Source organism: Trachymyrmex cornetzi, unplaced genomic scaffold (assembly GCF_001594075.2).
Source record: "Trachymyrmex cornetzi isolate Tcor2-1 unplaced genomic scaffold, Tcor1.1 scaffold361, whole genome shotgun sequence".
Lineage (NCBI taxonomy): Eukaryota > Metazoa > Arthropoda > Insecta > Hymenoptera > Formicidae > Trachymyrmex > Trachymyrmex cornetzi.
The window spans coordinates 461,574-476,999 of NW_017298332.1; the positions used below are offsets into that span (position 1 = coordinate 461,574).

The 15,426-nt window shown below is 36.2% G+C and overlaps 1 protein-coding gene across 1 annotated transcript; it reads right to left on the reverse strand.

The window, feature by feature from the left end:
- Positions 1 to 8,419: 8,419 nt before the first annotated feature.
- On the reverse strand, positions 8,420 to 15,420 carry LOC108763487 (uncharacterized). The gene is made up of 2 exons (XM_018511139.1): positions 12,338 to 15,420; positions 8,420 to 11,076 (listed from the first exon to the last, which is right to left on the reverse strand). Exons 1-2 carry the CDS (start codon positions 15,014 to 15,016, stop codon positions 9,397 to 9,399), a joined length of 4,359 nt encoding a protein of 1,452 aa, XP_018366641.1. The 5' UTR covers positions 15,017 to 15,420; the 3' UTR covers positions 8,420 to 9,396.
- Between the last annotated feature and the right edge of the window lie 6 nt (positions 15,421 to 15,426).

Consider the following 15,426-nt stretch of genomic DNA (forward strand, 5'->3'; position numbering starts at 1 on the left):
AGTCTTAAGAAGTCACGAACCAATCAGAGGGCTGCATTAGCGTCTTAAGACATTACTTAAGACGGTCTTGAAATAAGAACCGACTATGAATACCGGCCTACGAGGAAAATTTTGGGAGGGCTCCGATTGCACACATCGCATATTGCACACATGTATCGCTGATTGGCCAATTTAAAAATAAAATTATCTCATTGGCAAAACAGTAAAAAATTACTAGGCATCAGTTGATATGAGTGGTGTGTAAAATCAGAACTGTAGGCAAATGAGATCCTCCCAAAATTTTACTCGAAATATATAGTACACGTAACGTATACTATAGCGTAAAGTAAAATCTTTCTCGGAGAGAAAGTTTTAAGCCCAATGTCCACGATACTAGAAATCGGGCATCCAGTTGGACACGGCTCAATTGGACACGAACCACTCACAGCGCTTGAGACTACAAAGCTCCTAAGCACCGGTCGCTGTGATTGGTGGTGTCCAATCGAGCCGTGATCAATCGGGATCACCCCCTAGAAATCGGTCCAAGATCTCAAACAGAGAAAAAATTAACAAATCACATTTGAACAATTTGATCACATGACCATTGCGATTGGTCAATTCTTTCTTCATCCGAGGTCTCGGACCGATTTCTAGCATCGTGGACACAAGACTTTAGGCCAGAATCAGACTATGCATTGAAGATTGAAATTAAAGATTAAAGCGGGGAGCACAGACTCTTGCATAACTCATAACACGTAATGCATAAGAATATGTACCAATCGAAGTTCTCCGTTTCTTTCCCTTCCATGTAATAGAGAACTCTGGTTGGTTCAATTTCTTATGCCTCATGTGTCAAGCTGGATTTTCATCTGACGCTAGACGCTTATTTTCAGCGTCAAAACAGGTCACATGATCAAAATTGACGCTTGGTATTCGTCAATTTTGATCACGTGACCTGTTTTGACGCTGAAAATGAGCGTCTAGCGTCAAATGAAAATCCAGCCTTAAGGTGCCTTTACATGGCAGCGCCAAGCGTCAAGCGTCAGAGCGGTCAGAGCATGCGCAGTAAAATGTTTAATAATTTTACTGAAATTGAATTTAATGTACGAGATACACTAATAATTGAATCTTGTAGTTTACACTATATAATGTAAATAAATATAAATTTTCAGCATTATATGTTAGGATAGTAGTGTATATCAGAACATAACCTTTCATAATTTACCATTTTGCGTCAAGAAGCTGTTCAGAAGATTATTGCACAGGAGTCTGGAAATTCAAACTTCTGCGCAATAATTTTCTGCGCAGATGCTCGACGCTCGACGCTTCCATGTAATAGCACCTTTATGCGTTATGCAAGAGTCTGTACTCCCCGCTTATAGATTGAAATTTCATCAATAAGGTCAAAGAAGTTTTGGTTCCTTTTGTTCTGATTGGTCAAACTTCAATCTTTATCAATCTTCAATCTCATTCTTCAATGCGTAGTCTGATTCCGGCCTATCATTCATATGAGACAAAAAGTGGAGAAGGGACTAAAAATGGCAGATGCGAATACCTATATTATAGTGTTTTAGTTTCATGTGACTTTACGAACCCAGGTAGCAAGCTACGTCTTTTTGACGTCAAATGACGTCATTTTGACGTCAGCTTGCTACCAGGGAATTTCAACACAATGGTCGCGTTCAGCAGACTCAACTGTGTGGAGCAAATCTGTGAGCACTTGCTCCTATTGGTGTATTCTTCTAGATCATCCAATAGCAGCGAGCGCTCACAGAACAGTGCGCTCCACGACAGTTGAGTCTGCTGAACGCGACTATTGTGTTGAAATTCGTAAAGTCACATGAAACTAGAGCACAATAATATAGGTATTCGCATCCGCCATTTTTAATCCCTTCCTCACTTTTTGTTCTCTCTTCAATCTTCTTAGGTTACGTTCCAAAACTTCCTCTCCGAGGAAAATTTTACTTTGTATGCTATAGTATACGTCTCGTGTACTATATATTTCGAGTAAAATTTTCCTCGGAGAGGAAGTTTTGGAACATAGTCCTAATTTAGCGGCGGAATGGAGAGAGAGAGCAAGGGATTGAGGAATGTCGCATTTCCACTATGATGAAAACTATCCAATCAAGTGAGAGCTCACTTTTATCATTTACACTAGGTTTCGAGATACACAATCGACCTCCAGCATTTTAGAAACTTTTTCTCTGGGTGTAACAAAAAGTCAAACGACAGAAAGCGTTGAGATGTGCAATGCAGACACTCTCATATTCTTCTGAAAATAAAAATATTTTTAGTACTAAGAAAATGCTATCGTTTCCTCATCACCTTGAGGTAGATATAGCTTGGCGCGGTTTTTTTTAAAATGGTTTCCTCAATAAGCCTAATCCACTCTATTTTATAAAGAAAAGGATAAAAATTTTTCGCTGAGAATTTCTAATTATACTGCACCTTTTATTCCGTTCGATGTGGTTTTTTTAAACACGAGTAATTGAACTTTATTGTGTCCCTCTAATGGCGATATTGTGCACTACTTGAAAATTGGACATATTGAATATTTCTGCACGAAACTAGTCACGCGTAAAAGCACCGTCCAAAATTATAGCACGCAGTTTTGTTTTAATGCTAACAATGTAATCGTATACGGGAGAAATCTACGTGGGAGAATGGAACGGGCACAAAAATTCGGCACAAAACCCGATACGCGTAACAGCACCGTGCGTTTTTAAAGTTATAATAGCACGCAGTTTTGTTTTAATACTAGCACTGTAATATAATTTGAAGTTGTAACAAAAACTGACGACATTGAATTGCACAATATCTGTACAATATTTAAACTATAAAAATCACAACTTGTTCAGCTGTGACATTTGCACGGCTGGTTATCTGGGTTTATCCATATAAAATTATGTATATAAATAAATAATAAATATATACAAAATAAATCATTTAAAAATGCTTTATACAGCATGCAATATTTTTAAAACGCTTTTAAAAATACCGTATAATAATAAAAAAAAGAATTTAATTCAATCCCATTTAGAATCAATAGAAAAATAGTTTTCCTATTAGAAAGTTGTTGAGTATAATTCCTTTATTATTATATCACGAATAAATTAGCCAGAGAATAGGGAATTTACAGAAATCTTCGTACGATTTTAAAATATTTCTGGAGTTTCAATTTAAGTGATAGATGATTTAAAAAACACAGAACAGCTAATTTTAATACTAATTAAAACGAATATTGTCAATATTTTTTTCAAAATTTTATATTTCTTCTAAACGGGTTTATTGCATTCATATAGTTAATAATATTATTGCATTCAGATAGTTTTTGATACACTTAAAAAAAAATTGTTTATTATATGTAAGAAATTAATTAAAGATATTTGATCTACATAATTAAATTTCTCATTGATCTTAGTCAAAAAAATGATTAAAAAGTATTAAATTTCTTTTCACAATTAATATCTTTTATTAATGCTTTAATCGTCTTTTTTTTACTTTAAATCACACATATAATGCAGGAATAAATATAATAAATTATTTTTGCTTAATTTTAGTAAATTGTATATATAACATAAATTATAATTAGAAGCATTATCTTACAAATATTCCATTCTGAGAAAAATTTATTTAAAATTATTTTCAATTAACACACTTTTGGTGTTGTTACAAATAAATCTTTAAATGTATTTTCTTAAAATAGGTTTTTCATTTATATGATGGTCTTATTACTTCAGTTTGCAATTTATATTTAATGTTGCAAGCGCAGGGTATTGGTGTAAACCAAAAAAAAGAGAAAAAATGAACTTATTTAAAAACGTACCTCAATACATAAATTTTATTAAGGTATACATATGTTGATTTATTGTTTTTTTTTCCTTTTTAATGATAATGTTATCCTATTTTTTAATCTGCTTATAGCATAGATCAAGTTTCGTATGATACTCAATTGCCAAATCAATTCATTGGCCCTATTATAAAATAGAACTGATGTACATATTTACATTATTTACAACAATGTTTGTTATGAATAGATATAATATGAATAGTTTAACTAAACAATTGCACATTTGGACGTCGATGTTGGTTGCAGGTGGGCTCCCAAATTATCCAAATACCCATCGCATATCAAATCATTTTTAAAACGAGTAAACTTAATGAAGACGACAGAGGAAACTAAACATGCAATCGCTGCTTATGTATGTATTAAAGATTCACGCACGATATATTAAATTTAACTAATTTGACAGATGAACGATGGAGTCGATTATTGAGGGCTACCGATGCATTTCTATTTCCATATCCATATATAGACCATAACGAAAAATATTTTAACCCTTTGTGCTTGAATATTGCCTGCAATAGGAATACTATATGTAAAGGTTGCAGTATTACAAAAAACACATCAGAATACACTGAGTGTTGTAAAACGCGCGAATAACAGGACATATATTTTAGAGATAGATTTTTTTTCTGAATTAACATCGACTTTCCTTCAGTAAAAATCTAAAAGTTTATTCTTCTAGATACAACATTAGATATGTTGATTTACTATTCTTTAAATTTTAGAAAAAGAATATTGTTAAACTAATTCAAATTTAATAAATCATCATGTGAGAAAAACTATAGTTTTTCTGAATTCTTTTATTTTTTATTGTATCAATTGTTAAAATCAGTTGAATATTCCTTCTAAAGAAATTCGATATGTCAATGTCAAAAGAATCTATCTCTGAAATATTCACGCCTAGTCACGACACCAGTACGATATATTATTGCAAAGAATTAAATTTACTCCTCACAGATATTCTGACTTTCTGGTTTATCCTTATCAAGTTATAGATTAGAGTTGTAAAACGTCACATTTACAAGTTACAAATCTTCCCATACAAAGTTATACACGCAATAACGAATTCGTTCTATCTCTTAATCGTGATGAACAATTCCATTTCTGAGTAGAACCTTGTGACGAAAACTGAATCATATTTTTTTATCAACCACATTTCACTTTCACTTCCACGCTGCTCGAGTACATTTTAACACTATATCTATTTTAATGATTCACGTATTCACAATATATATATATTTTTTATATATACATACACACACGTACACAGCATCCTTTTTTATTTTATCACGTTCATATCTGCGATTGTTTTCAACTTGAGATTGTTTTTATTAATGCACAATGTATATTTTCTAGAGTTAATTGAATATCTTCTGTCAAAATTTAATATATTGAAGTGATATTTTCCTCTGGTTATTCTTCTTACATTAATTGCCAACGAGTTATAATCTTAGCTGAGCAGTGTTTTAGAAGTAACATAAGGTAAAATTACTTGCACACTCACACTACACGAAATATCCCTGATACTGTCGGATAACAAATACTTCGAGTACAAAGGGTTAATATTCTTTAAATAGACTCCATCATATATAATACATAATACATGTATATGTAATACATTCTAACATTTTTTGCACAATTTGCCGCATTAATGTCGCTAAATTTAAATTTCGTTATCGAAATATTCATAAATTTTCACATAACGTTTTCTTAATACTTTACTACATTCCTGATTGGTCACTTCTTTTAAAATTAATAATAATTGAAACTCGTTTTAGCAGACGATTTGATTTGCAAAAATCAATCAAACAATCGATAAATGTAGTTAACGCATTTCAATTAGTTTTATCTTCTTCAATATTGCTCCCTTAGATCAAAATAACAAACAGCCATCCAATTTTAAAAGTGTTTTTCTACTTCTTCACAAGTATATATATCTACGTAACTTGACACTGTCATATATCTACATTATAAGACACTGGTCAGATTTTGCAAACGACATGTGGTTTGGCATATGCGGTGTGCATTTAAAAAGTAGAGTGAATATCAGAGGAGAGTAAATCCAAAATAATCGATTTTAATATTTTTATGTCGTCATAATTAATAAAATAAATTTTATAAAACTGATATATTTCAGAAATAGTAATAACATAAAGTTTTACATTGCCATAAAAAAATTAATATAATTTCAAAATTAATTACTTTTTTATTTAAAAATGCATAATGTTTAAACTTGTGGATTTTTAAATAAAACAAATCTGACAAAAAATTTGTTATTTTACATATAATGGGATTCCAACTTATATTTAAATAACAAAATTAATTATATATAATTTGATTCCATATCAATATATTATACTTTTTCACTAATTTTGAAAGTACAAATCTATGATTATTCTTTTGGACTTACTTACTTCTGTTTTCATAGGTAATATTATTGCGAATTATTTGTCGCAATGAATGACTGATATTAAGCTAAAATGGAGGAACATGACTATTTTGATTCATATTAGAGAGCAATATACAAAGAACCAACACCGATCAGTCTTGAAATTATAGTAAACAATAAAATACCGATCTTATACACATTGCAAAATATATAAATATAGAAGAATAACAACTAAGATTTTCTAACTATTATGTGATAGTCGATAATTATAATATTAATTTATAGGCCCTTGCATAGAAAATTGATCGCAATTCAATACGAGTCGTATCATGCTTATATTGGGCTCATATTGGGCAAACGATGCACAGAAACCTGTAATATGTATGCTTCTCGTGTAAAATAGATATTGTAAAAATGAAAATTCTTTACAACCATTGACACGTAAAAGTGCTGTGTACCTTTGTAAATATTAATTGGATTAATTATCTGTATATAATAATTAATTACTATTAGTTGGCAAATTGTGTTCTTTCATTGCGTAGTAAATTTTCCTCCGCAAGAACTATTCGAGAATCTTTGTGACATATATTATGATAGTTAATCTTCATTAAAAATTTTTATTAGCTTAGGTAATTGTAGTCTGAAGTCACTGGACCTACCTAATACGCAAATGTTTAAAACATAGCACATAACGTAATAAAAATCCCAACCCCGTATAATCAAGTTGTTTGATAATACGAATATATCATAGATAACAACTTTCACCCTTAGATATCTTTGCGGAGTAAAAAAAAAGAAAGAACAAAACAAAAACAAATAAATACGTAATACTCAGTTTAGAATGAAGTTTAAAATTAAAAAAATTTTAATAAGGTAAACGTCCCGTTAGTAAGATAAAGTAACCGAATATGTACAATACCTATATCCGGACTTACACAAAATTTATTATTATTAATTTCAAATGCTTTTTTATTACTGTATTATAATTTATTTGCATTTAAAAATTACAATTAAATTATAATATTACGTTTTAAAAAACGTGTTTAAAATTAATATTAATTTAAATAAATAAAATTTTGTGTAAATTATATATATTAGTTTCAAATGCTTTTTTACCTTAAAGATTAATTTGAATTGTCATTAAAGATCCATTTATATTAATATTTCCCATCGGCATACTAATTTTCTAATTGTGATCGGACATTGGGACAATTACGTCTGAATGTCCGGCCACTGGTACATTGATGCATTCTATTACTTATTTAAATATTTTAATTAATAATTGTTACAAGTGGGTTCAAATAATTTTTCCTTGTTTAAAAGAATCTTGAGTTTTCAAATGAATACAAGTATTTATATTAAAAATTTTTCTAATATTATAAATTATATTATTTATGACAACCTACGTTTAAACATCCGGTCTACTGGGACATTTACCTTATATAAATTGTGATATGAAATGTTTGTTTAGTTTTTATTTCTTTTCAATGTAATAAATAAATATAAATAATTACAATGTGTTGCAATATAATTACCCCGACAATGTATTGGAATACATTGTTGGGATAATATAATTAATGTATATGTACACATCATACTTTTTGAAAAATATCGAAATTGTTATAAAACAAAGAAGTCTTCAAAATGCTTGCACACACTTGCAATAATCTTAAACAGGGTTGGCAAAGACTAATGTTTTTTTTTTTTAAGAATAAAACATTGTTTCTTCTTAAATATGTTTTTAATACTTCAAATATGCTTTAAACAGTATTATAAAAAAAACATGTTTTTTACCAACCTTGATTTTAAACGCTTGGATATCTATGGATTTCTTTTTTTTCTTCCTTTTTAAGTGCTTTACGTTAAATTAAACTAAATCACATTTTAACATAGTTTAAACATCATATGCATACAAAAGACGGTATGATAATGAATTTCTTAGAAATAAAAAAAATACTTCATATTCATTAACAAAAAATCTAATAATGATGCAACAGCTACTTGATAGCAATTTCAAAAAAAGGAAAAAAGAAAACTTTAGATAAGATAAAGATTTACTTGTATAGAATTAAACGACACGGACGACAAAGTTAATGTCTCCGAATTATTCTACGTATGGCAATGCTTAAAGTGTTACCATAAGACACTTTCGGATATAAAAAATTCATGTACCTTTATAGTATAATATTAAAAATGTACGGCGTGTGTATAACATAGTGTATACTCGTATATACGAAATCGAATAAAAACTCTTTAACAGTAGACCCAGTGCTTTAGACTCAGCACTCGAATACCGTTACGACGACTTAATTGTTTTCATTGTCATCTGCGCGTATACGCGTACAGCCGTACATATTCGTTAAATATTTTCCTCTGTGAACACGCATACGTGTCTCTCCGATCGAGTACAATGGAAACGTCGATTGTCGTTATCTGTACGTCGATCGGCGCTAAATAATCTTAACTAAATTTCGTAGTACCGACGGTAATTGTAGCTATATAATTTAGAAGAGGACAGCGAATTGCTAACCAGTTAGCGTAACTGTCCCACGTAGAATTCAAGTTGAACCAAGCCAGTTCGAAAACCGGTTCAAAACTAGGATTAACACCGTTGTTACAACTTCGACGAGTTCAGCTTCTAACATACCACAGGCACGTGGAAAAGCGTCCACGGAGCGTGAAGCATGGGTATATATAAGAGCAGGTATTTTTACTCACGTAAAAAAAAAATAAAATAACTGTGATTTTCCTGAGGATGTTATCCATTTAAACACAAGGTAGCATATGGTCAAACTACTATAATACTAAATAGCAGTATTAGTATTAGTAAATATACCTCACACAGAAAGCTTTATTTCGTAGGTGAGGTACTAAGATCAATATGCCATTTTATGTGTCTTAACTTCCTCAGTTTGATCGCAATTTTCTAGTAGAAATGTGAGTAAAAGCACCTTGTATTCTTACATTGTGGTCCTAGGGAAAACTCGTCAATACCCATATATTCCATCAATACCCGATCAAAATGTAAAAGTATAGTTCCAGTTTCCTGAGAACTGTACGCTGTAATCTCGCTATAAGTACAGCGCGAGCGATCGCGCTGAGTCGTTCAACTCGTCCCGACTGCAACAATGAGAGCGCCAAATGAACGTGGCAGAACGATAGATGATCTGGGGATTCTTATTCAATTCTCGGTATTTACAGGCTCGCGCGCATGATGAATTCGCACGTGCTTGTTGTGATTGGATTTGGTGCCGCTGGACTTGCCGCAGATGTGACACGTGTACGGTCGCGCGCCCGAGTGCACCCGCAAATGCTCTTTGAGATAGTACGAGCGGTGGAAGGTCTTGTTGCACACGTCGCACGTGTACGCTTTGTTCTCCTCGTGCTCCTTCACGTGTCGTAGACAGTTGTACTTGCGGATGAACTGCGCGCCGCAGTAGTTGCACGTGTACGGCCGCACGTTCCGATGGGAATTCATGTGCGCCGTGTAGTCGCTATGACGGTAGAACGCCGCGCTGCATTGGTTACATTTGAACGGCTTGGTGCTGCGCGCCGCGTGCGTCCACTTGTGTAGCTGTAGATTCCACTTGGTGCTGAACGCCTTGGAGCAGACCTGACATTCGTACGGCCGCTCGCCGTTGTGCACACGCATATGTACCGCCAGCGACGATCGCAGGTAGATACACTTACAGATCGGGCACTCGACGTTCTCGCTTTCGCGCTGAGCGTCGGGAACGAATCGACGATTGTGGGCGCGACGCATATGACGCGTCAGGCTGGCCATGTGGATAAATCGCTCATTGCAATACGTACACGCCTTGGGCTTCTCATCATGCGTCTCCTTGTGCCAGGCAAGCTTCTTCTTCGTGTGGAACACTTCGCCGCAGTGGCATATATAATCTTTGAGCTTCTTCTTGATGTTGAGGTGGTGCCTGTTTTTGTGCTGGGTCAAATTCGAATATCTGCGGAAAGTTTCATTGCATAGACTACACCTGACGGGCGCGTTGCCGGTGTGGCCATTGGTGTGCTCCTCTAGCTTTTGCTTGGTGAGGAACGCCTTGTCGCACACGGTACACGGGAACGGTTTGATGCCCAGGTGACGTTTCATGTGAAGCTTGAAATTCTGCTTGCGATAAAAATACTTGCCGCACTGTCCGCACTCTAACGGATGTATCTTCAAGTGAGCGTTGAACAGGAACACTGATGGAAATTCCTCGTTACATATCTGGCACTTGGCGGTCTCGCGTATGCGTTTGTTCACGTCGGCGATATGCATGCGTCGGTGATGCGCCTGCAAAGACTTCTCGCTATTGAATCGCTGATTGCATATCGTGCAGACCACCTCAATGTTCGACGGTATCACTAGATTCTCGCCGATCTTCTGGTCGGCCTCGGCCTTCGTCAAACCGTCTGCTCCAGGCTGTGACGGTGGCTGCAGCTGGTGTAACATCGGTTGCTGATGATGATACATGTGCTGTTGCATATGTATACTCGGCATGAATATATCGTCGAACATATTCATGCGACTATCCAGCAACTTGATGTCCTTCACTTCTGGCTGATCCAACTGATCTCTGCTACTACTGGGCATTGCATCCTTATGCACCGTTGTGCTATGAACTCTACGTTCCTTCGGACAATCAAATACTTCGCTACAGTGGGAACACTTGAATGTTCGTTTGGTCGGTGTCTTCCGATCCCGATCCAGAAACAAACTCGAAGTAAAGTGTGTGGCCAACGATCTACTGTCCAACAATGGCCCGCTGATTTCGTTATCAGAGCCTTCCGATTCTTCCCAGCTTTCTCGAGCCAACAGATCGTAAGAGGTGGACATACGCGAAGATTCTTGACCCATGTACAACTATACAGTAAAAATGCGTTTTAGACATACGAATTTTACATAATTAATTACGTAAATAATCAATATATACATATTAATTAGAGTCCGTGAGAAGATTACATTATTACTATTCTTTTGTTATCATTCATAATTAAAAAATAATGGAAATATATATATATATAATCTTCTCACGGACTCTAATTCAACCAAAAATCCAAAAAAACAGGGCGAATGAGAGTCAGTGTGGTAATTAATACGCAATCTTATATCTTCAATCCAGAAAATAGAATCTTTATTCCACAAAATATAAAAGTACGTTTCAGTTCATTTTGAAACATCCTCAGCAATACAAATTCAACCCCTTCATGTCCCAAGACATAGAAGGAATTCATCTCGACATTGGATCAACCAATTACAAATACTATTCACTAAAGAGTATCAAATTAAAAAACGCATGTTAATTGCAGCTGGAACGAAACATGACTGAAACGTATTTTTATATTTTGTGGAATAAAGATTCTATTTTCTGGATTCAAGATTTAAGATTACGTATTAATTACCACACACAACGCTGACTCTCATTCGCCCTGTTTTTTGGATTTTTTCGGTTGATAACAAAAGATTTTACATTTGTCTGTATTACTAGATTTATCACTATTTAACTTGCACAACTTTCAACTTAGCTACATTTATCTTTATGTAATTTATATATATATATTTATATATATATATATTATCATGTAACAGTACTGTAACATAATTTTATTAATTTTCAGTTATACAATTCTATATTATATTACATAATAGAAACAAATAACAAAATATTTAAATGCGACAATTTTATGATAATATCGATAAAACGATAACAATTAGAATATCAATAACTTCATAACAATTTCACAATAATTTTAAAAGAATAATGCAATAAAATACATAATAGTATTGTTCCTTTTAATAATTGGTATTGTATTGTATGTAGACATAACTCAGCATATTTTAATAACTGTAGAAGAATTAATTTAATAATAATAAATATTTTAATCATAATATTCATCACACAAAATAAATATAAATAAAAAAATTCCTTTTATGTGTTGTGTATTTTTTATTACATGTACATTAAAAAAATCTGCAGTTATGAGTCAAAATATTACATAGCCACATCTTTACAAATATAAATTGCAAATGCCGAATAAATAATAATATGCAAATATAAAAAAACTGTACATACAAAGAATCTGTACTGTACATAAAAACATCAAGAATAATATAAGTTACAAACCTGCCATGCAGACTGCTCTGTGCATCCATTACTCTCTTGTTCTGATAATTCGCCCCTAGGCGGCATAGTCTCATCGGCACGCATATTAATACTCTTCACCTCCTCGTCGATACCTATTGCACCCTCGCTACTTGCCATAGATTGCTGGCTGGTCGCACTCACCGCTTTCTGGGACGAGTCACTTATAAATGTACTAGGAACTAATATTTGGAGTCCGTCGAATTCAAAGACATTCATTGGCCCGGCGTGAGCATCTTCATTTATATTGAGCAGTTCCATCGATTGCTTCGGCATCAATGATTTGGCGGAGTGAAAGCTTCTGGATTCGGTACTGGTTGTGGGATTTATTGATTCGGAGAGATTCAAGAGGTTTTGAGTCTTGGTGCTGGTCGTAATGGAATATGACTCGTGCATCAAGACGGATGACTGTGAATGTATCACGGGAAATGAACTAATGTGTTCGGTTATCACTGATTGATGGTACGCGTAACTGCTGCTCGATTCTTGAATCTTTGCGACACTTTCGCACACCGCCACCTGCGTCTCCTGACGCTGATTATCAGTCTTAATTTTCTCCTCGTCTACCTGTGAACAGTCGATCGGATCTTTCTCCGCGGCGTTACCTACACCATTACTATCCTCGTCGTGAGTTGCGCTATCGCTGTCCACGTGATGAAACGAATGCATGGACGTGGGTGAGCATGGCTTGCTGAGATCCTTTCTAACTCTTAACACGGAAATGCCACTGATCGTGGACAACGGGGTGTGCGATCTCACGCCACAATCCGCGAAAGGCGTGTGAGGACTGGGAATCTCTTCGATCTCCATGTCCGCCTCGTCAAAATTGTCCTCCTCGTCAATCTTCTCGTCCTCGTCAACATCCTCGTCGTCCTCGTCGTCGTCATCGTCGTCGTCGTCGTCGTGCATGGCCGCGGTGTCGTCGAAATCAGCACGGAGACGATACACACTGAGATTTTCGCACGATCCATGCTCCGATCGCGAGCTATAACGACGGACGACCTTGCGACTCTTCCTTCTCGCGATTGGAGACGCAGGAGCTGAAAAACTATATTTATAATTATTAGAATGAAAAGTTCTTTGCAGTCTGTCCAGCGCTTCATTCATTTTCGAGCAGTCTATTGTATGTGACGAACAAGTTTTTTCTAACAATCTCAGTTCGTTAGTCAAGGAATTGCTCGAGTCCCACTTGTTCCCTTCGTGCACGTCGGACAATATGTGATGATCCTTCTCGTGGGAATCCGAAATGACTACTGTATCGTAAATCACGCTCTCCTCTCTATCTACAGTGGTTTTTTCTTTTACGTCCGCCAATTTTTCCTGATCGTTTTGTATATCACTTTCTTTCTGAAGAGAAGCATTATTGAGCTCCGTTTCCATTATGGTTATCAAATTCTCTAATTTTTCTGTTGAATTAAACTCGGATTGAACAGAGTCTTTCAATGTATCTATTGCTACTAGATCCCGCGGTGATTCAACATTATCGTTCACGTTGCTGCTGCGACTTGCGGGTCTATCGTCACATATCATTTCCGAGTCATGTTCGCAAACCACGGACTCAATGTCAATTGTGGGTGTCATTCTATCGGATACATTCACGTATCCCTCTTCGATGACCTGCTGTGTAAACTGTTGTGTTTCTGGTTGCTCGTATGTTGCAGATTTACACTGTAAGTCTGTAGTCGAAATATTATTTGATGGCTCATCGTCCACCATGTCTGGCAATACACTTTCCACTTTCTCATCGGTGTTATCAATAGCGCAAGAGATTGTAATAGATCTAGAAATAGCATTGTATTCGTGCACGGTGCTCTCGTCGGCTGATGTAGAACTCTGTGCTTGCTGTCCCCGGTGATCGATTGACAGCGCGCTGTTGTCGCTCTCTTCCCTCGCTCTAATGGATGTATCCTCGTTGTGAAGCACGGGCGATGCCGAGAGGCTTACATCCGGAATAACTTGTCCTGATTCGGGCTCCGTCTCCGGCAAAATCTCAGGTAGAATCTGTTTCGGCTCGGGACTATTTACAGGAACCGTCAGTGTTCTGACGTTGCTCTCACCAGCTATAGTAACCACTGGCCGAATCCTCGTCGTTGCGCCAGGAACAGCTGCAACTGGTGAGATCATTTGGACGGTGGGTATTTGCTGTTGGTACATACCGTATGGATTATACAGCATCTGCATCATCTGATTGGCTTGCGGCGCCATCGCGTACTGCGGTATCATCATGGTCCCATTGTTCACGAATTGCTGATAGCTGAATGAGGTGAACTGCGGTGGCATCATGGTACTTATGGGCGGACATTCAAAAATGGGTCCTACGGGATACGGAGAGTGAGTAGAAATATGCGCGTTCTGCGAGACTTGGGAGGACGTATGGGGCGCTTGGATGGAGGTAGGAGTCTGAAGCGCAGCTTGTGCCTGCAGTGATAATGGTAATGATGTTGCTGTTGATGCCGATAAAGCAGCATGCTGCTGCTGGTGCTGCTGTTGCTGTTGTGTCTGTAACGAGGGGGTACTGGCTTTGATGAGAGCATCTATAACCTGTTCCTTGGGATGAGTATCCAAATGCTTCTGCAGACTGATGCCCTCGCGCAAATACAGGGTACACACGGGACAGGCCACGGCCCCGACGGACGTTCCCGCACCAGCGTTGAGCTCCATCGTTACCTATGGGCCGGCGATCAACTTTACACGTACAATCGAACTACGGCGACCCTAGTAGAAGAAGAGCGTTCCACGCGACGTATGACGAACCAACACAACAAACGGACCTTATCGTATGTAGGCATCCACTTCTCGCTTCTCGCTTCTCGTTCAAGACCGATCGCAATGATCGCAATCGTGTTGTCCGTGTGTGTACGCGTGTGTCTCTCTCTTCCTTTCTCTCTCTCCCTCCTTCTCTCCTTCTCTGCCCGTACTGGCCACGCTTCTCTCTACGTGTTGAAACGGAATAATCGTCGCCGGGGCGGTCGTCTCGCGTCACATCTCGTCGCCTATCGGGCACGCGGTCGCACACGCACACGGCACAGCTGCACATCGTTGTGCCCCAAAAATATCGACATCCATGGCTG